The 21,568-nt window shown below is 51.3% G+C and overlaps 1 protein-coding gene across 1 annotated transcript in view; it reads left to right on the top strand.

Annotated features, from left to right (window-relative positions):
• The window catches only part of LOC114845872 (disintegrin and metalloproteinase domain-containing protein 12-like), a 39,560-nt gene that overhangs the window by 9,684 nt on the left and 8,308 nt on the right, over window positions 1-21,568 (top strand). Inside the window, exons 4-11 of the mRNA XM_029134427.3 lie at window positions 9,653-9,731; window positions 12,299-12,375; window positions 12,854-13,040; window positions 14,757-14,822; window positions 15,196-15,267; window positions 15,554-15,723; window positions 15,807-15,891; window positions 17,140-17,288. Coding sequence (XP_028990260.1) covers window positions 9,653-9,731; window positions 12,299-12,375; window positions 12,854-13,040; window positions 14,757-14,822; window positions 15,196-15,267; window positions 15,554-15,723; window positions 15,807-15,891; window positions 17,140-17,288 — 885 coding nt within the window. The remainder of the gene's footprint in view (window positions 1-9,652; window positions 9,732-12,298; window positions 12,376-12,853; window positions 13,041-14,756; window positions 14,823-15,195; window positions 15,268-15,553; window positions 15,724-15,806; window positions 15,892-17,139; window positions 17,289-21,568) is intronic.

Raw genomic sequence — 21,568 nt, 5'->3', positions numbered from 1 at the left:
GGTGTATTGCTGAAATGCAGCTCTGAGGGTGTAAACACGGTCCTGTTTCGTCTGGGTCTTTGATTTGTGCGTCTGCAAGACGCAGCGTCTGCGTGTGACACGAGCCTTTGACTGTGAAATGCTGGAAAAGACTCCAAATGCCTTTGATGACATGCAAATGTTGTTTTTAGAGGAAGGTTTCACGATGAAATCTGCCTTTATCTCCCCTTTGTGCGCCGTGTATTTCCTCCTGTCTGCGTTTTTCCCTTTCACCTATTTAAAGCCAACGCTGATCATAAATTCGGGTGAAATCTCACTTTCTCAAGACCCCGGGGTGCCAAAGGGAAGTTTTTGACCTCTGCGGCTGCTGGCCATAAAGATAATGACTCGCCGCTCGCAGTCCTGGCCTCCATCCTCCCGCTGACAAACAGACAAATAGATGTGCGGCCGTGAAGGAATGCGCCTTCGCGTCCCGTTCTCACAGTGCTCTGACCTCGCGGCGACCGGCCCTCCCTGCGCGTGGGGGTCAGCGCTGAGGAGAAGCCGCGCGTGCTCATCCGTCAGCGGGCCGGGCCGCCTCGGGCCGGGCCGGGTCTGGGCTCTCGTCCGGCCGGAGCGACGTGCGAGGGAAAGCGAGGGCGCAGCTCCTTCTTCTCTCTACCTGCCTCCATGTGCCTCCCTCCTCCTGTTTTTCTTGCCGTCAGCAACATCCAATAATTCCAGACACAGGAGGGTCCGCTTGGGTCGGCCCCTAACTCAAACTCACCTAATCCCTCCAGATCCGGGGGCAGGAGGCCGCTGCCAACAACAACATGAGCGTCTGTGGGCCCTGGGACGCTGGGACCCAGTGGGATCAGCGCAAACGGAGCTTCCAAGCGAGGGGTCATGGAGGCCTCAACGACTAGACGAGCGTTGATACATGACGCCTACAGCAGAGGAGGGGTGTGTGTGTGAAACCACACCTGTGTGAGGATCCTAACGATGCATTAATCCTGTGGCCTTCTGGGTCAGCGTGCACGAAACGCCCAATGCGTCATCATCAGACGTGACTAGAAAGAGGGAGGACGTCTCCCGCGCTGACACAATCAGAGGAACCGAAGGCACCGGGGGAGAGAGCATTTGCATTCAGCCCCTAATTGTTTGATTTCACAGAGGAACGCGAGGTTGAGGGAGACCTGATGAGGCCACACGCAGACAGGTTTAATTAATTAAAATGCTGCTTTTTGTAAATGCGTTTACCTTGTGAAAAACCCTGATAGGCCCGGCTGTTTGAAGTTCCCCTGTTGCTCATTAGTTCCAGCGCGAGGTTGCTGTGAATATGGATGCATGAGCGTTGGGCCTTGGGCTAGTTCTTCGCACAGCATTCGGAATTAACGTGCAAAGTGAATGCTGTTGCATTAGCGCGGCCCGTCCTGGAGAATGACTCTGCATTCACCTGCTCTCAACCAGCGCGATGACGGAGGAAAGACGCAAAGCACACAGGAAACGGGGAGAAAATGGGAAGAAAGGACCACGCGTGCCTGCAATTAGTTGCACGTAGTGCTGATTGTTTCATCTTGGAAGTATCCACAGAGGGAAATGTAAATTAAATCCAGTCAATTTCCATCTGTGGGCTTTCAATATTTCTGATTTTCTTCCAGAGGAAGACTTGAATATCAGCCAATAATGAGGGATTTTGTTGCTTTTATCTATTATTTACTGATGCTGGTGCCGAGTGACTGGGATGCGTGTGAAAAACTTACACTCAAAGTGTGTTATTATTAATCTTTGTTTTTCTTATGTAATGTTGTGGGTTTTTAATAAATCCACTGAATTGTAAACAAATGCATTGAAACCCTTTTTTTTCAATTTAGTTGCAAAGTTTGCAAAATGCTCCTTTCGGATTTTCCAATTTCGGCTGCGCCGCGGGCGATTAAGCGGTTTATCAGGCGGCCGCTCGTGTGGTTTCCCCGATAGCGGCGAGAGAAAAGCACGCGTGGCGTGATCTATAAGGCACGAGGCCGCCGCGTGTGGAGCGCAACACAAACACAGTCTGTGCTGCGCGCGTGCGAGGAGCAACACACGTGTCACGCTCGCGTAATAATTAATTCATTCCAGATAACGGCGTCGCACACACCCACCTTGTTTTTTCAGCCATTTTAATATTACTCATCAGCTTTTAAACTGTCTGTGCTCAGTCATGTGTGATCATGAGCAACACAATGACCTGTCGCGGAGCTCGAAGGTGCACTTTTCTTGCAGATGATCTATTTGTGGTGCTTTTAAGGCTCTCGGAGCAGTTCTGAGATGTGGTTCGGACCCTATTAGGTCGTCCTCATGCTTCCAGTGCTCCCGTGATGTGGTGAGCCTGTCATGATCCGCCACGCAAGATGGCGGATCATAGGAGTCGTTCTGGGCCAAGTCAGAGAGCCGTGAGGACCAGGCATACATTTTAAACCGTTTATTTTAAGTTCAATACCCCCAACCCGTGAAACACAAAACACTCCCTTAGAAAAAACAATACGGCAGGGGCTAGCCCCACACACACACACGGCAAATTTAACAGGCCTAGGAAACAAAAACACACTACTATGGCGAGAAACTAAAACATGGTAAATCGAACACACGGCACGGCAACCGGGCTAACTAAGGCCTGGCATGGCAACACGGCTAACTCAAACATGGCATGGCAACACGGCTAACTCAAACATGGCATGGCAACAAGACTAACTCAGACATGGCATGGTAACACGGCTAAACTCAGACATGACATGGCAACAAGGCTAACTCAAACATGGCATGGTAACACGGCTAAACTCAGACATGACATGGCAACAAGGCTAACTCAAACATGGCATGGCAACACGGCTAACTCAAACATGGCATGGCAACAAGACTAACTCAAACATGACATGGCAACAAGGCTAACTCAGACATGGCATGGCAACAAGGCTAACTCAGACATGGCATGGCAACAAGGCTAACTCAAACATGACATGGCAGCGAGACTAACTAATACATGGACCAACCTGACACGAACGGCATGGTGAAACAAGGACAGAGTGGCGTATCACAGCGTATGACAGTGGTGTATGGAAGTGGTATATGGAAATGACCCAGCCCAGAGTGCTGTGCTGCAGGAGTCTTTGAAGGGATCCCGAGGGCAAGTGCAGGTGTGGCAAATTGAACTGATTACTGTCTACAGGGGAAAGGAGAGGGAGTGGGGATGGTCCAGAGCTGAGGTGTGTCCTAGTGAGGGAGAAGGCGTGGTCCAGGACGAAAAAAAAAAAAACAGAATGGCTGGCAGAGCCAGCCCAGGATCCTGACACAGCCCCCCCCTTAAGGGCCAGATTCCAGATGGCCCAATACGAGTCCCCCCCCGTCAAGGCCGAGCAGGGCGGGTGGAGGGAGGACGGCAGGAGGGCCAGGGCCCAGACCCAAGCCGGGCGGGCGGTGGGCGGATGGCCGGAGGGTCAAACAAGAGACCAGTCACCTCCGGGTACGTGAACTCGGCTCGGCCCCCTCTCCCGGGGAGCCTCTTGGACGTGAACTTGGCTCGGCCCCCTCTCCCGGGGAGCCTCTTGGACGTGAACTTGGCTCGGCCCCCTCTCCCGGGGAGCCGCTTGGACGTGAACTTGGCTCGGCCCCCTCTCCCGGGGAGCCGCTTGGACGTGAACTTGGCTCGGCCCCCTCTCCCGGGGAGCCGCTTGGACGTGAACTATACCAAGGCGGCCGTCGTCGCCGGAGGCGGACCCACCGAGGCGGCCGTCGACGCCGGAGGCGGACCCACCGAGGCGGCCGTCGACGCCGGAGGCGGACCCACCGAGGCGGCCGTCGACGCCGGAGGCGGACCCACCGAGGCGGCCGTCGACGCCGGAGGCGGACCCACCGAGGCGGCCGTCGACGCCGGAGGCGGACCCACCGAGGCGGCCGTCGACGCCGGAGGCGGACCCACCGAGGCGGCCGTCGACGCCGGAGGCGGACCCACCGAGGCGGCCGACCACTACCAGGAAGCGAGGCGTGCGTGGTCTCCTCCCGACCACCACCAGGAAGCGAGGCGTGCGTGGTCTCCTCCCGACCACCAGGAAGCGAGGCGTGCGTGGTCTCCTCCCGACCACCACCAGGAAGCGAGGCGTGCGTGGTCTCCTCCCGACCACCACCAGGAAGCGAGGCGTGCGTGGTCTCCTCCCGACCACCACCAGGAAGCGAGGCGTGCGTGGTCTCCTCCCGACCACCACCAGGAAGCGAGGCGTGCGTGGTCTCCTCCCGACCACCACCAGGAAGGGAGGCGTGCGTGGTCTCCTCCCGACCACCACCAGGAAGCGAGGCGTGCGTGGTCTCCTCCCGACCACCACCAGGAAGCGAGGCAGACGCGGGGTCTGGGCGAGTCTCAATGGTCTCAGGGATAAAATCCAATAGTCCCAAGGAGGTGGATAGATGGAAGGCCACCTCCCATTGCCACTTGTCTGCCGCCAATAGCTCCCTCCTGGAGTGGCGGCGGGGTCGAGCCGGGGCCAACACAAACACCGGGACCCAACTTGGGGCAGATGCCATGGCAGACACTGAAGCGGGTGTTGTGACTGAGGCAGGACACGGACCTAATGCAGCGGCAAGACCTGGGGCTGGTGTGAACCGGACCGCAGAGGCAGGGACCAACTGAGGGACAGGTGCAGAGGTGGCTGCAGCGGGGCATGAGGCAGGACGTGGCGCTGCAGCGGGGCATGAGGCAGGACGTGGCGCTGCAGCGGGGCATGAGGCAGGACGTGGCGCTGCAGCGGGGCATGAGGCAGGACGTGGCGCTGCAGCGGGGCATGAGGCAGGACGTGGCGCTGCAGCGGGGCATGAGGCAGGACGTGGCGCTGCAGCGGGGCATGAGGCAGGACGTGGCGCTGCAGCGGGGCATGAGGCAGGACGTGGCGCTGCAGCGGGGCATGAGGCAGGACGTGGCGCTGCAGCGGGGCATGAGGCAGGACGTGGCGCTGCAGCGGGGCATGAGGCAGGACGTGGCGCTGTCGAGTCCTCCAACAGAGCCATAAGCTGCTCGACTCCTCTAAAGCCCTCGCAGTCTTTCAGCCAGGGTGTGGCCGAACACACCTCCCTAGCCCAGTCCAGTGTGGACTGCTGGGCCTGTACATTGGGCAACCCCGGGATCGTGGCAAGGAGTCTATACAGAGTCCCAATAACTTGGGTTCCTTGGCCTGCTCTGACTGGGCCCGTTTGTGGCTGGGTCATTCTGTCATGATCCGCCACGCAAGATGGCGGATCATAGGAGTCGTTCTGGGCCAAGTCAGAGAGCCGTGAGGACCAGGCATACATTTTAAACCGTTTATTTTAAGTTCAATACCCCCAACCCGTGAAACACAAAACACTCCCTTAGAAAAAACAATACGGCAGGGGCTAGCCCCACACACACACAGGGCAAATTTAACAGGCCTAGGAAACAAAAACACACTACTATGGCGAGAAACTAAAACATGGTAAATCGAACACACGGCACGGCAACCGGGCTAACTAAGGCCTGGCATGGCAACACGGCTAACTCAAACATGGCATGGCAACACGGCTAACTCAAACATGGCATGGCAACACGGCTAACTCAAACATGGCATGGCAACAAGACTAACTCAGACATGGCATGGTAACACGGCTAAACTCAGACATGACATGGCAACAAGGCTAACTCAAACATGGCATGGCAACACGGCTAACTCAAACATGGCATGGCAACACGGCTAACTCAAACATGGCATGGCAACAAGACTAACTCAGACATGGCATGGTAACACGGCTAAACTCAGACATGACATGGCAACAAGGCTAACTCAAACATGACATGGCAACAAGGCTAACTCAGACATGGCATGGCAACAAGGCTAACTCAAACATGACATGGCAGCGAGACTAACTAATACATGGACCAACCTGACACGAACGGCATGGTGAAACAAGGACAGAGTGGCGTATCACAGCGTATGACAGTGGTGTATGGAAGTGGTATATGGAAATGACCCAGCCCAGAGTGCTGTGCTGCAGGAGTCTTTGAAGGGATCCCGAGGGCAAGTGCAGGTGTGGCAAATTGAACTGATTACTGTCTACAGGGGAAAGGAGAGGGAGTGGGGATGGTCCAGAGCTGAGGTGTGTCCTAGTGAGGGAGAAGGCGTGGTCCAGGACGAAAAAAGAAAACAAACAGAATGGCTGGCAGAGCCAGCCCAGGATCCTGACAGAGCCGGCTCGAAGCGCCGTCGCACCACTTCACCGCTTCCTGTTCAGTGTTAATGCCGCTTCATGGAAATGCATGGAGCGGCACAAACCTTCCTTGGGCCACTTCTTCTTCTTATCTGTCGTTGTAGCGGATCATTCAGATGCTGAACAAGCTGCGAGACCTCATCTTCCATTTTTGACTGTCGCTCAGACTTGCGTGTGTGTGTGTGCGTGTTTGGGTGTGTGTGTGTGTGTGTGTGTGTGTGTGTGTGTGTGTGTGTGTGTGTGATCTTATCGAATCCTAAGGGGCTGTGGGTCCTTCCCTGTGTAATCACCATCCATCATGCAGACCTCGCACAGAGACGACGCTTCATTGATTCCATGGGACGTCTGTGTGCCCGTGTCACTCACCGATCGTCTCTTTGACCGATCATTTGACCTTTGAACCCTTCGTGAAACTCCATCTTGCTCCTGACTTCAGGCCGAGCGCCAGGTTTTCGCCTCCGCCGCCGCTCCCGGAGCCGGGCTCCGCTGAGGCCGCGTGTCAGATCGCTGCTCAACATGGCAGCTGATACGTAAATAGAGTCAAAACCATCTGCCCTGAACCCCCCCCCCCCCCCCCCCCTCCCCCCCGTCGGCTGGCACGCTCCGAGGCCTCTGTTCATGACATGCTTTGTGAAGACTGGGAGTTGCGCTGAGCTCGGGCTGAGCAGGGGGATTTCTGCTTCTCTGCTCCACTTGGCACCGGCCTGCGACGCTGCCTGATGTCAGACAGATCACAGCCAGGAAGACTGGCCCTCTTCCCCTCCTGCTGGAAAAAAAACCCGCCTTCTAACACTGAGACAAGGTTTTTCTGGCTCGGGGGGCTTGCGCTATGCTAGGTTTTCCTGCACATGATCCCGCTTTTTCCAAGCGAAGCTGGGCTCCTGCCACATAAAAGCACAGGGACATTATTACTACCACATTGCCTCACGAGTCTCTCCGCTGAAACGTAATGGACTAATTGCAGCTCCTAGATTGAGTTTTACAAGAAACGTACGTCTTTGATGATGATTTCATCTGCTCTAAATGTTTATATTTACATCTGCTCTGAATATCTTTCGCTCCGGAGCTCCTCGACCTCCAGAGGGCCTGAAGCGAGCTTCTCATCCACCGTGGTTGACTGTGGGATCTGTGTCTGAGCGGCTGCCCCTCTTCACTGCATGGTGGAACCTGTGACTTGGAAACCGTTGCAAATTGATCCGGCTTGTGTTTCAAAAAGGCTAACGATAGCCTCCACTTGACTTTCATCGTCACTCACTTACAAATATCCTCTTTGTGCAGTGAACCTTTATAATCTCATAATCATAATCTCTTAAAGTAGGAATGAAAGCATCGCAGGCGGTTTGAACCGTACGCGCTGCAGCTCGGGGCTTTTTTTTCTCGTTCTTCAGCCTTCGCTTATTTTCCATAATCACGTCTCGTGTTTTCTCTGCGCTCGCGCGCCCGAGTCAATAGCAAATCAATGTTGCATTAGCATAGAAAAGCTGAAATGCTATTTCTTTCCCTCCAGCTTGACTGACGGTGGAATGTTCGACAGCTTTTCATCTGCGACCTCCTTTTCACATTGATTAATCAGCTCCTAAATGCGGTTCATCAAGTCGGATGCAAATAATGTGTCCCGCGCACGCGTCTCCACTTACGCGCAAACAATGATGACAGCGAAAAGAAAGATGCACCTCGCTGATAAATCACCAAAGAGATTCATTTTCCAAGGTTAGGTTAGTTCACAATGGGAAATATGTTGAAATTATTAGTCATGACATTTATCTCTGAGTGAGAATTTATTCCATTTAGATAAGACATGCTGGTGTTATTTCCCCTAGGTGAAGACAGACAGATGTTAAGCAGAGATACAGCAGAGGAAATTATGATAATGCAATGCAGAAGTGGCATTTAGTGCTGGGCATTAGCAGGGGATTGGCTTGAAGTGGCTTTGTTGGCTTTTCTGCTGCCAGGATGATTTGAGTGAGTTTTTTCTCAAAGAATCTCCTCTGAAAAGTCATTTTTCTGGCCCGGGGACTTGATGACAAGATGTAAACACAGTAATTTAATTATGGCTCTTTTACCTGTCTGTCAGATACAGAGCAGCGCCTGCAGCAGCTTGTTGTGGCGTCTGAGGCCTCTGTCAGTGAAGCGATGCTCCTCTCATGGGCACCGGTGGCAGATTGGTAGAAAAAACAAAGAACAAACTGCTGATGAAGACTTTCCACTGGGGCCGATGCAGAGCGGCTCCATGCAGCGGTGAACAGGTTGTCTTTGAGCACATGTAGGTCTCGCTGCTGGTGCGTTCAAGGACGCTCTGACATTTCAGACAGTCGCTTCGAAGGACGACTTCAAAAGCAGGGGTTGGCGACATCACATAAAATCCTAGTTCATCATGCGTTTGGCTGTGTGGCCCTCGGTGCCCTCAGACATTGAACACGTTCACGTATTGAAACTCACAGAGTGATGTAGCATGTGGACGACACATGGGCGTCTGCAGCATGTTCCTCTGCAGCCGAAGGCAGACACATGCGCTCGTGGACCGCGCGTCCGACCGTGAGCGCAGACCTAATTAAGGCCGAGGAACACATCATTGTACTTGGCTGTCCTCCTCCGTGGCCCCGCTTTGATCCGGTGATTGCTGGCAGTTCTTTGGCCCCGCGGAGAAGCTGTCTCACGTCACGCCGACGGCTCCCAAACACAATAACGCCCTCCCCGGGTTGTTGCAGCTGACGCTCCCAGCTGGGCCGCCGGCGCTGAGGTCCGTAAGAGAATCCAGCTGTTCGCAGAGGTTGGCTCCTCATCTGCCGGCGTCCGGTCGCGTCGCGCACGCGTACGGCGCAACGTGACGCTCGCGTCCTCCTTTGACAAATCACGAACGCAAACACATGCTCGTGTTGTGATCATCAGCCCGGTTGGGGTCCGATGAGCTCAGGGGGTGACGTCCTGCGATGGTGCAGTGTGGAGCTTCATGTCTTGAACTCCTTCGAGCAGACGCTGTTCTTGGAAGATGGTCGAGAGTCTTCACGAGCGTGACAGTTGCAAAAAAAAAGTGGCCTGAAGCCACGGCACAAAGCAAGAGCGTGGATGAGCCCACGGACGGGTCTGATCAGAGCTCCACTGACAGATTCCTGACGCCTCCTAGATGCAAGCGTCACTTTCTAACATCAGAGCCACTGACTCCCGTCGGTTAAAGGGAAGAGGTTTGGCTCCGATGAGTGACGGATCGCTTTGGAATGAGGCCTTTTCACGCGTCGCGTGTGCCGTGAAAGCGATTTAATAGAACTTAATGGAGGAGCTTTTCTCGCCAGCGCGTCCAGCTGCTCTGTTCTGACGATGATTCAAACCGCCTCGCGTCAGACTTTGCTGATTCCTATTGTACTCGTCGCGCTGCGGTGAAATTACTAAAGACGTTTTGATTGATTTTTATGTTTTTTGAGTGTCGGCTGTTTTTCTTTGTGTCTTCCAGGGGACTGTTTGCGAGTAACTACACTGAAACCCATTACCTGGATGATGGCAGCGTGGTCGAAGCGACTCACAACATCACGGTAGGTTTGAAACTCCAGCAGACAGACAGACAGACAGACAGGCAGGCAGGCAGGCAGACAGACAGACAGACAGACAGACAGACAGACACAGACAGACAGACAGACAGACAGACAGACAGACAGACAGACAGACAGACAGACAGACAGACAGACAGTTACACCCACTGGTAAAACTGTGGCCTGTTTAGGTGAGTGCGCCCATTTACTTCCTCCGCCAGCGCATCCATATTTGATGGAATCAAAGGGGATGAAGGTCAGAGAACAGACCCGGCTTTGAGGAACAGCTCCGGTCTTTTATAATGGATAAGTTAAAACCATCCCAGGAAACGGTTTGTTACACAGGTCTGCAAGAATATATTGAATTAGTGAACATCTAAGTGCACTTCAGCAGCCACAGCGACTGTGAAATATTCAGTGTCTATCGCTGCCTTTCGCTTGTTAATTTGATATTGCACTTCTGTCTAAAACACATCAGTCATATCTAGAAAGCGGACTCTTAAGTTAGAGTTTTTGGGGCGTGATCCTCTTCCTGTTTCTTGTGAGTTCACTAATGGAAAACATCTACTGAAAACAATGGATTTTATAACATATTCCACGGAGCAGCTTAATGAATTGCATTTATTTTGGAAATGTACAGTAATTCCATTCACCTTCAACGCCTCAAAGCCTCCACCTGCTTGCTCGCTCGGACCGACTGGATCATCTGCCGCTTGAAAAGCAATTAAACGTCTAAATTTTGTTCAGATAACCACAATAGCAGCCAGCCTGTAAACGCTTGGCCCGCTTGAAACAGCGATTAGTGTAATTCAATAACAGGCAGCCGACAGTAAAATGAGCAGCATTTTCCACCGGAGGATTCTGGGACGGGAGCGGGGCCGTTGCCGGCTGGGCTCGGCCACCTCATCAGAACCGCACAATGAGGGAGTTGTAGCAGGCCGGCTCGGTGCGGCCCACTGGGCTCATCGATGGCTGGAACGTGGGGAGCGGCTCCATAAGTGCTTACAAATGGGATTAGAGACTAATACATTCATTCTTAAGGGGAAGCGAATGGGCCAAGTGTGCGACCTGCTTGTACCGACTGACTTCTTTGGGCTTTTCTACCGAGCCCTGAGATAATGAATGTGCAGCGGATGGATTATGATGGACCGGGGGGTCGCTGCCAGTAGCCGGGTTTTACCTGCTCAGCATCTTTCCAGCTCAGAACCGAACCTCCACCCCTCCTCTCATTCCTCTCCCATGAGCACACGGCCAGATCTTCGAGGGAGGGTCTGACTGGAAACAAGGCTGATCCGCTCCGCGGCTAATTTATTTGTCCTGTCGGCAGGGAGGAGGTTGATATAGTGATCTGGGCAAGGGATCTAGGGGGTTCAGCTGTGTGTCAAAGGCAAGGTAATGCTGGGAGTGACTTCAAAATGACTCAGCCTTCCTCAGTTCCCTCTGTCTGCTTCTCGCCTTCTCATTAATCCAAGTTCACATGTATAATACAATAAAGAGCCCTGCGCTATAACACGAGACGCCTATTGGGATTATAAATCTCTAGCACAGTTATAAAAGTGTTAACTTGGAATAAGAAAAGCATGGTTAGGATAAGCAGTGTTTGCCCCCCCAAAATAATCCGCCCATTAGCAGTTAATCTTGCTAATTTCACGTCTGATGACGCGAGCGCTTTCCTTTCCCATTCCTTTCTGGAGAAACCTCCGCAGCAGAAGGCCTTTTCACGCGCTTCATGTCGATGCATCACCGTCATGATCTCATCAAAGAAACATGAGGTGGTAGCATTAACTCTGCACTAAATCCAGCCCTGCTCCCTCACGCTGCGCTAAAATGTCATTTTTCATGTCGCGGGTTGTGCCGTCGTGTCACTTTCTCACCTCGTTCAGTGGAAAATCAGGACTTCCTGCTGCTTTTTGGGTGGTAGTGTCTGTTTATCATTATCAGCCCTTAATCCGTCTTCAAACCAGATTATTAGATTATGATTTTATTAATTGCAGTTGAAAGATTTATTGTTGTGGTAAAGACTGAAAGACATTATTTCCCCTGAGCTCTACTAACTAGCTTGTGTCAGAAGTGTGAAAATATTAATTGGATTATCATAGTTTCATGGGAGAATTATACTGTGATGCAACATTAAGCAAGAGTTTCCATTAGCAGAAACGCATTTAGACCCTGAGCTTGTTGGATCTGCAGCCTCTGGAGGTCGGCCACATAGAAGGCGGCCAGAGATTACAATTTACCGCCTGCCCTCTATATTTAGCGTCAGTACGAACGGGTGTAGAACTCACATTCGCTTGTTTTCCAGCGCGGGGTGTTTGAGGCGCTCACCTCTGCCAGCAGCGGGCGGCTGTAAAGCAGGCACTTCCTCCCCGTCCTCTCGTTTCCAGGCCGGCTTCAATAAACACAGACTTAGCTCACATTCGTCACTCGCTGCCGCAGCCCGACGGGTGGTTTCTGGAAGCGGGCGCCGGCACAGCACAGTAGCAGGCGGAGATAAACCTGGGAAATATAAGGAACTGAAGCTCTTCAGCCTGATGAAACACTAACCCCCCCCCCCCTTTGTGTTCCTTCAGGCGAACTGCTACTACCACGGCGAGGTGGAGGGTCACGTCGACTCAGACGTCAGCCTCAGCATCTGTGCCGGGATCAAGTACGTGTGTCCTTTGTATCTCTGAATGTCCACCGGACGTCAGACAGACATAGCAAACGCAGGAATATTCCTAGACAAATCGAAAGCAGAGAGCTTTGCCTGATTGCGAAACGTCCGCTGTTGGCCTTAATATTTATGTATTTATTTTGGTCTCTCCTGCCACGTATCTGCGTTACGTTGAGTGATGGAGACATCTTTCTGAGAGCTGCATGTTGCTTGGCCCGTGCGCCGAGTAAATTGCCTTAGGTTTGGGTTGGCGGCGCTCGGACTTCGGGGGGTGATGAATATTGTGCAAGGTTTGTGAGAATCCCACGTTTGATCCAGACTCCGTGCATGGAGACGTCTGTATAAATCACAGAGGTCGCCGTTGAATCATGGGAAAAGTTGCGGGGAAAGGGAACAACGGCGCACATCGATGTCAGCGCTGTGTTCTGACCCGTCTGAGACCTACATCTGAGGTGCGTTGTTCTTCCTGCAGGGGGCTGGTCTCTCTGGACGGCAGGGCCTACGTGCTGGAGCCGTCTGCCGATCACTCCGATGGGACCCACTGGATCTACAGAGCTGAACACCTCGCTCTCTCCGCCGGCACCTGCGGCCACGGTTTCAACACGTCCTACGCCACTGAGCACGCTCAGAGCGTCCCGTTCCGGACCTTCAGCGCACGGGTGAGGACGATTCTGTTGAAGTGTCCGTGCTGTTAACTGCGTTAACTTAAAGAGAGTTTTAACCACACTTGCTTCTGAGTCAGACTGTAGAAGGTTCTAACCAGTGAGAGTCAGTGTGTTCTCACTATAACACTATTATAACACTATTTGAATCTGACTGCACGAAATGTAAATGGTTTCCTTTTAAAAGGTTCTTTGCACTTATTGGTAAGTGGCCTCCTGCTATTAGCATTCACCCGTCACTTATTCCTCCATCTGATCCGCCAGCGTCCATTAGTGATATGGAGAGTGGGACTGTGAAAAGTACACTGCCTGTTAAGTAGTAGCCTCTGCTTTGAATGTGGTGTGACACGATGGGTTGTACGCGGGTCCGGCCTGGACTGGTCCATCCAGAACTGAACCGGCTGCTTCCCAAGGCTGCACTTCCTTTCAACCTGATGGAGACCGGTAAAAAATAGGGGCCAGAGGCTCGTCTGAGGATTTGGGCTCTGAGGATGATAAGCGCTGATAAGTGGAGAAGACAGACTCCAGCGATGTGTGGCTTATCGGACCGGTGACAGCACAAACACGTGTGATTTATCAAGTCAATACAGAGAGACACGGAGATGAAGCAGATGTGGAGCCCAGAAGGAGGGCTCCGATGTGAGGGACTTTCCTTTTCCACTTCTGCTGTTTAATCGTTTCATGAAGCTCATGTTGAGGGTGTGTGTTGGAAAACTGGCCAAACATGCGGACGAAGGCTGAACGGCCATAAACAGGCCAAAACAACCCGTTCCTTTTTGTTTCTGGACGTAATAATAGTTTTATTGTGCAGCTTTTAGTCATCTTGACGATCGTGCTGGCGTCAGTGGCATCGATTGTCTTTGCCGTTAAGACTGTGAGGATTCAGTCCAAGTGAGCAAATTCTGACAGCAGCACAATGCAACGTTCCCTCCGTCAACACGAGACGCGTCTGCAAAGAGAAGAGCGATGACTGGGAAGAGAGACCGCCACAGGTAACAGACAGGACAGAGAGGGCGCTTTAAAATGGGAAGAGCTGGAACTACACTCCACCGAGGTGAACTCAGCTCGCTGCATCGTGGTGCAACCTGCTCGAGGGTTAAAGATAAAGGCTGAGAGTCGGATGGAGCCGATGAGGTCCGTCCGACGCTGGGCCGTGACACGAGGCCCGGTTGGTCCGCGCTGCTGTGTGCTGTGTGCTGCCCTCGCTGTGCAGCACACTGGTTTATCTATGGAGAAGGCAGATAAGAGCAGAGAGGATCCAGGCTGCCCGGCCAGCGGGGATGAAGGGGATCAGGTTGAAAGAGCGTTGGTGCGAAGGCACAGCCCTGAGCCAGCACAATAGTTTGGGGCTCTGCAAGTGCAGAGGGAGCTTGTTTGTGCATGTGTGTGCTGATGAAATACCGGACTGAGGCCAATATAAAAATAGTGGCTGAGTTGAGTATTATTTATCCATGAAACCACTGGGTCGGGGGATTCATGGTCCCCACAGGATGAATCCTCACTGTCTGTGACCTCAGCGACTCCTGTAAAAGTGTCTGATTGCTTTTAAACACAGAACACTTTAGGTAAATTTAGGTAAGGTGCATCCAACTAATGTCTTTACTTTCTCTCCTGCTCCTTACTCTTTATCCCCTATCACTTGTCACCCCCCCCCCCCCCCCCCCCCCCTTGCTCTATCATATCTCCCTCACACCTGTCTGTTCCCTTCCACAGCACAAGCGTCACGCGCAGACGACAACCAAGTATGTGGAACTGATCATCGTGGCCGACAACAGGGAGGTACGTACGGGTCAGCGAGGTCTCAGCCCCCTCACCCTCTGCCGCATGGAGGTCAGAGGTCACAACCTCTGCTGCCACTTCAACCTGTGGAGACACACGTACGAAGGCTCAGTGTCATCTGTGATTTGTCTGCTCGCTTATCCGTTTCCTCCCTGCCTCTGCACGCGTGATGTGACCACTCCACTCAAAAAAAACAGTATTCACATCGAATCAGCTCAAATCTCAGACTCGAGATCTATCTGAAAGCAGTCTAAAGGAAGAACGTTCTCCTGACTGACACAAGAAAGAAGGGTTCATGTCACACGCTGTAGATGGTGAATGATATAAAACAAGGCGCCTGAGGTCACGTCTCCAATACAGCTGTGTTCTCTAGTTTCAGAAGCAAGGCAAGGACATGGAGAAGGTTAAGCAGCGGCTGGCCGAGATCGCCAATTACGTGGACAAGGTAACAATCGAATCAGCAGACGGGACGCGGTGTTGAAATGTCATTTGTGAGGAGTCCCATCAGGCCGCGGAGAACTAGCCAACCTGCCAGCAGAGGCGGATTGAGTTAGGAATGGATTTTCTATATGAAGCTGTCACAAAAACACCAGAAAAGTGATGGTTTAATAAATCAAAAATAAAATAAAATCATTGATTTGTGTCTAATTTCTCAGACTTATTTGTGCCGTAGCATTATTTCTCATATCAGAACATAAACCCTTCTTTTGACTCCTTCTCTCAACCCTCAGTTCTACAGGGCCCTGAACATCAGGGTGGCTCTGGTGGGCCTGGAGGTGTGGAGCGATATGGACAAGTGTCCCGTCACCCAGGACCCCTTCACCACGTTGCACGAGTTCCTGGACTGGAGGAAGGTGAAGCTGCTGCCTCACAAGCCCCACGACAACGCGCAGCTCATCAGGTGCCCGTGGACGTGTTTTCCGGTGGCTGGCTCGACTCGCCTCTACGCCGACGATGCGCTGACTTCTGTTTCCTCTCCCACAGCGGGGTGTACTTCCAGGGCACCACCATCGGCATGGCGCCCATCATGAGCATGTGCACGGCAGAGCAGTCCGGGGGGATCGTCATGGTGCGTTGCCCGCCGCGTTGCACTGCACACATGCTCAAACGGCTGCCGGGTCTCTGTTATTGGGTTGTGGTATATGACGGCGCACACTTTGAGCAGGCGTGGGCCAAGTGGGGGGAGTCCATCGTAGCCTTTGTGCTGCGTATATCGATTACATGAGTGCAAATCAAATAAGGTGGAACCAATGACTGAATTTAAGGGTAGCGCTCATCGGCTGAATGAAAACCCAGAGGCTTCTCGTAAATGGCGACACATACGTGGCCCCGTGTTGTACTAGCGCATTTATACTGTCTGTGTCTGTGGCTGTTTGTGTTGGGGCCTGACTGGCTATTGGGAAGGTTTTACAACGAGCCCCCAGATGGTTCTTCACTCCTCTCCTCCCAGATGGTAAATTGGAGTCTTGGTCATTACGGAGCTCTACTTGCGCACATATATCAGGTCGGAGACGCAGAGCAGACTCTTCAGCTGTGCAAACCGCCATCACCGAGTGCATCAGAACTCATTAGCCCGTTTCTTCTGTGGGCTTCACTGTGATGTTCCTAAGCCGTTAAATCCTAAGCATCCATCCTCGGACCACCTGGAATCTCAATTCACCAGCTCCAAATGCTACACTGAGACGGCAGCGCCAGCTTGAGCACTTTAATCTATCAGCTGCTATAGGTGTCTTGTGTTTTTGGAGTACTGACAGGTGACGACCGTTACGCTCTAACACCCCCCCCCCACTGAGCTGTTCATCAGCTGAGCCTGAGTTGCTGAATAATGCAGTGACGGGAGGCTCCAGGGGCAAAGGTGCTGTGATGCACAACTCTGCATCCATGAAAGGCTGATAGCTGCTCCCACTCCATTATTTAACTGGCCTTCTTCATGTGTTTATGTTTTATACACTCGAAATCTCTGCACCCCAGCCTCAGCCTTTCATGCCGAGGAGAAGCTGGCGTCTTTGTCTCTGCCAGCGTTTGCAGAGGCTGCTGAAGGGGACAGCCCGCAGAGGAAGCGCTCTGATAAACGCAGATTTGATCATGTTGTTTGTAATCCCGGCAATATGCAAATACACTCACTTGCTTTGAGTAATGTTCCTCCAGTGGGTCCTGTGGGGAGCAACAATTTGACGAGCACGAGTTTTCAGTTGTTGTTTTCCTCGGCACATGTAACAGGCAGCGCCTGCTTTTAATTAGCTCTATATCTATTTACAGGACTATGGAAGTAATGAAACATCAGATTTAGTTTTTCCATGATCGCTGTTTGCCGTAGGATCACTCAGACAACCCTCTGGGAGCTGCAGTGACTTTAGCCCACGAGCTCGGACACAACTTCGGAATGAACCACGACACGCCGGAGAGGGGCTGTGGCTGCAGGATCACGGCGGAGCGCGGGGGCTGCATCATGACTCCGTCCACAGGGTGAGTCACGGTGTCCCTTCAGAATAAAGCTACCATGGGAAACTGTGTTTATTCTGGAAACGGTGTTGGCTGTTTGCATGAAGCCGACACTAACCTGGTAACGGGAATAAAACATTCCATTAGCAGTTTGTTGTCTGCCGAGCTGTAAGTAAATGATGCTGCTGAACTGTGGGGCCGCCTGCTTTATGGCACATTCAACAGCTGTGCTAATGCCCTGAGGCAATATGACTCATTTTGAATTGGGAAACAATGGTTCAGTATTAGTGCACAGCCAAAACAGCAGAGTTTAACCTATGCTCACAGTGGAGCTGATCTTCAGGGCCTGAAGTCTGTATTGCACTAATTGCAGCCAAAATATAGTGTGTAAGTATCAAACCACATACTATATGAAGTTATTAAATAACTGCAAAGCACATATGTTGTAGTAGACTGAGCAGAGGGGTTGGAAATGCTGTGGGATTCGTTCCAGCCAAGGTCTCTTGGTCTGTGGGAGACTTGTGCTGGAAACATCCCTCTGTATTTGGTTTGGACACGACCCATGAAAAACAGGCTAACTCTATTCTTGATTATAGACTTAAAGAACACAGCGGCATGTCGGACATTTATATTTATCCCTGACTGAGGGTATCCCTGCTTAGGGAGCTGCTCTTAAAACGGCAACGTGATTCAAGGTGAGAAGAAGAAATGCTTCCTCTGACCGTCCATCTTTGTTCCACTCCCTGCTCTTGGCTCCTTCACTTCCTTATTCACCGCCGGTTGGAGCGATGCTATTCTTTGACATACATGCATCTTTAATGTTGAAAAATCTCTCTGCAGCTTCAAATAAATAGTTAAATATGGCTGAAAACGGCCTATTATACAGTGTTCATGCATCGAAAACATGTCATTTTACGCATGAAGTTGTTTGCAGACGTGACAAAAATGAGTTTGTACCAAATATATACAGGAGAAATAAAGTAGGACGTGACAATTAGGTTTTTTGTTTGACGCCTCACACTCTCTATTTTAGTTGACAAAAGAAATGATCCACTCCTTGGTTTCAAAATAATCCCTCTACACCTCCTTATTGCTCCTCTGCTATTTAATCCAGGATTAAGGCAGCCAAATATTTAAATAAGGACGTTTAGAAACTGCATATTCCTCCACTGCCTCATTTCATTCCAAGCCATCACTAAAGCGTCTGCTCTGCCTCAGGCTCTACTACATCTCCCGCGGGTTGTTTGCTTTAAAATACCACGTGACCACACATCCATGTACATGTAGGCTCAGCTATTCTTATTGTTTTTATGTGGACGGATGTGTTTATCTCAGCAGTGTTTTCTGATGCACAGTGTGATGATATGGAGCTCCTCTTCATCATGTGTTGGTGCCGAAGCCGTGGTGATCATCAGCTCCTGCGTTCAATAATTCAGTGCTTTTGCTTTGATTGACCTTCCATGATAACGCCGCACTGACAGATACCCATCAAACTTTCCTTGCTGCGCTGTGGCTCCAGGACATAATGAGATCCAGTTCATCATTACTATACGAGGTTGGCGGAGGCGGGGGGCGGGTGAGGCGGGTGAGGGGGCAGTAAAACAGCAAGCTGTTCCAGTGCCAGCTGCACATCTGCACGGAGCTCGGCTTGTTTCCTGCTCACATTGGTCATGGCTAGTTGTTGCCTTTCCCTCACCATCCATCTCTCGACCCCACCATTAGCTCCAAATGAGAACAGCCTGGTGTCTCTTATGCTTTGGGATTGTATGTCATTTAAACACAAACACACAGAAACACACAAGATTCGACACATATGTGCAGGCATGTGTATATCGTTGAGGGTTCTGTGCTTGGTGCACTTCTCTTCAGTTGTGCTGTGTCCTTTTTCAAGGTTTGATTGTCTGCTTTGAGACTTATTTACTGTTGTGTGAACCACACGTGATTGCAAGAAGCCTGACTCTCATTACTTCACTTAAAAAGGTGGTTCTGCGGTTCCAAGTTTAAATAACACCTCTAAATGATCTACTGAACATTCTGTATGTAGTCCAGCATAGTCTGCAACTGCATCGTATGCAGATGACACTGTTATATACGTGATATCTTTTCTCAGCTTGCACATTTTTTCATTTTCTATATTTCCCTTGTCAATAAATAATCAGCTTGTCATGGAAATATGACCTGTGCCCAGCTGAGGACCCAGAACAGGAAGTAGGCTTCGTTTAATTGGGTCCGTAGGGAAATCAACGTGGAAATGCTCTTCGGTATCTAAAATGTCGGCCAGACAACTCGGCACCAAAGGCCAAAACGTATCATATCACCTAATATCATCACCCAGGCCTCAGGACTGCATTTCACAAAGAAGATTAACATTCAAATTCATAGTCTGAAGCATTTTTAGTTTCACAACTTTTTCCGTTTTCTCTAGAAATGTTCCCATGCTCCGCGAATAGTGCATCGACAGCATAGTTGGAAAGGCTGCGTGACTTTCCTGCCATTTGAACCACAGGTACAGCGACGAGGAGAGAATCTTGCTCAGCCTAAATCTGAAGGTGAAGTGAAGTTTAGGTTTATGTCATAGTCAGCAAAAAAGTCACGTAAACATCAGCTTCTTGCAACATTTAAACAGGAAATGTGTCATTTTTATTACTGGAGGCACTTCACCAGTACGTTTATTTTAGTGAAGCAACTCACTTTTTTTACAGGAATTAAAGTCAAACGTTGCAGTAAAGTAACTGTGTTGCTTCTGGATTGGTTTACCCCCCCCTCGAGGCTGCAGAGCTGTGAGGTGTTTGGAAAACTCCAGCTCTGTGGTGTTATCACAGTGTGGGGCAGATCACAGAGGTCTGTAATAGATCTGGGACTGATTCCTTATCACCGGACCTCCCACAGATCCATTAGAGACGCGTTTTGCCGGTGGTGCAGCTCAGTCGCAGTGATTGCTTCGTACACTCCATCAACCATCGGCTGCACGGCTCCTGCAGCTTAGAAGCCAACTGTCGGAACACTCGCTGCAGATTACAGATAAAGTAAGAACACAGACGAAAGATGAGCTAATCCCATAATGCACCTGGGGTGTAATCTGTTGGAAAACAATAGCGCGTAAGACAGAACAAAGAAACGAGCCCGGGTTTTTCATTGGAGGTGGTGGCCCAGACTCCCAGGGGACGAGCGTTGTCTCGAGTGTCTTCAGAGGGCCATGAGCTCCAGATGTGCACGCCCTGGGGACTGCAGCTGCTAAATGCCATCCAACGTAGCTGCATTTTCACAGCCATCATTCCTGCTCCCACACCCAGACTGGTGAAGGCTGACCAATTATTTCTGTATTGCTTGTCATAAAGAACAGCTGGATCCCGAATGTGTCTGTCATGCGCCGGAAGGGAGTGGAACTGAACGTATGCGACGTGAGCAAGACGTTTTGGCTCAGGTGCCTCGTGGTTATTTGACATGTTCTACGTCAAAGCTGCCGATGAGTCAGAGTCCAAGATGCAGCTTTAAAACTGAAAAGCTCCAGCACAACGACTGCGGAGGAGTCACACAGTCGTGTTGTGTTGCGTGGACCCTGACTGCACTGCCCTGTCATTGTGTTTCGTCTACTCTGTCATCCACACAATCAGTGAAATTAGAGCCGAGCAGCGTTTACCCTCCTGACGCCGGGTCGGCCGCAGTCGGCTGGAGCAGCGTTAGCGGCCTCGTTGCCACGACAGCACGTGTCGCTGGCCAGTTCAGGGGAAAGAAAATCAATTGTTTGAGCCCGCAGGGCCGAGCAGGAGTGGGTGGCAAAGGTGCTGGAGGTGCTAAGGTGCTGGTGATGACACGCATTTCAAGTCGAGGGCCCTTTGCAAAGCTTGTTAAGAGAATCATTGGGGCATCGGCCCAGAGCTTCCACTCATCGTCTCATCTGTGACTGTTACATCTAGCAGTTATGGCCTCGTTTGTGCGCGTGTTAAAAAACGTATGGGGTACTTTTTATAAAATCAAGTGACATACAGAAAAATATACCACGTACTGTATACTCACACGCATCGAAGGCTTCAAATTATCACAGCAAAGCACAATAAAGCCACAGGAGGTGAGTAAGAAAGCTGCTGGCAGACTCGGCCGTGGGCCGTGTGCGTTCCCCACGGAGCAGACCACCCTCTCCATCCACTCCAACAACAATATTAGAAACACACCACCCCCTCCTCTTCCAAATTCATGCGTGTTGCAAGACTTTTGAAGAAAGAATTTTTTAGTTGGACTCTTTACGATTCTCTGTGTTATAAAATATGCCTTATCAGATCTCCTCTCCAAAGAAGTCGCTGCGG

Source organism: Betta splendens, chromosome 19 (genome assembly GCF_900634795.4).
Source record: "Betta splendens chromosome 19, fBetSpl5.4, whole genome shotgun sequence".
NCBI lineage: Eukaryota > Metazoa > Chordata > Actinopteri > Anabantiformes > Osphronemidae > Betta > Betta splendens.
Note: the sequence above shows the minus strand (reverse complement) of the source record. Positions and strands in the feature narration are given on the sequence as shown.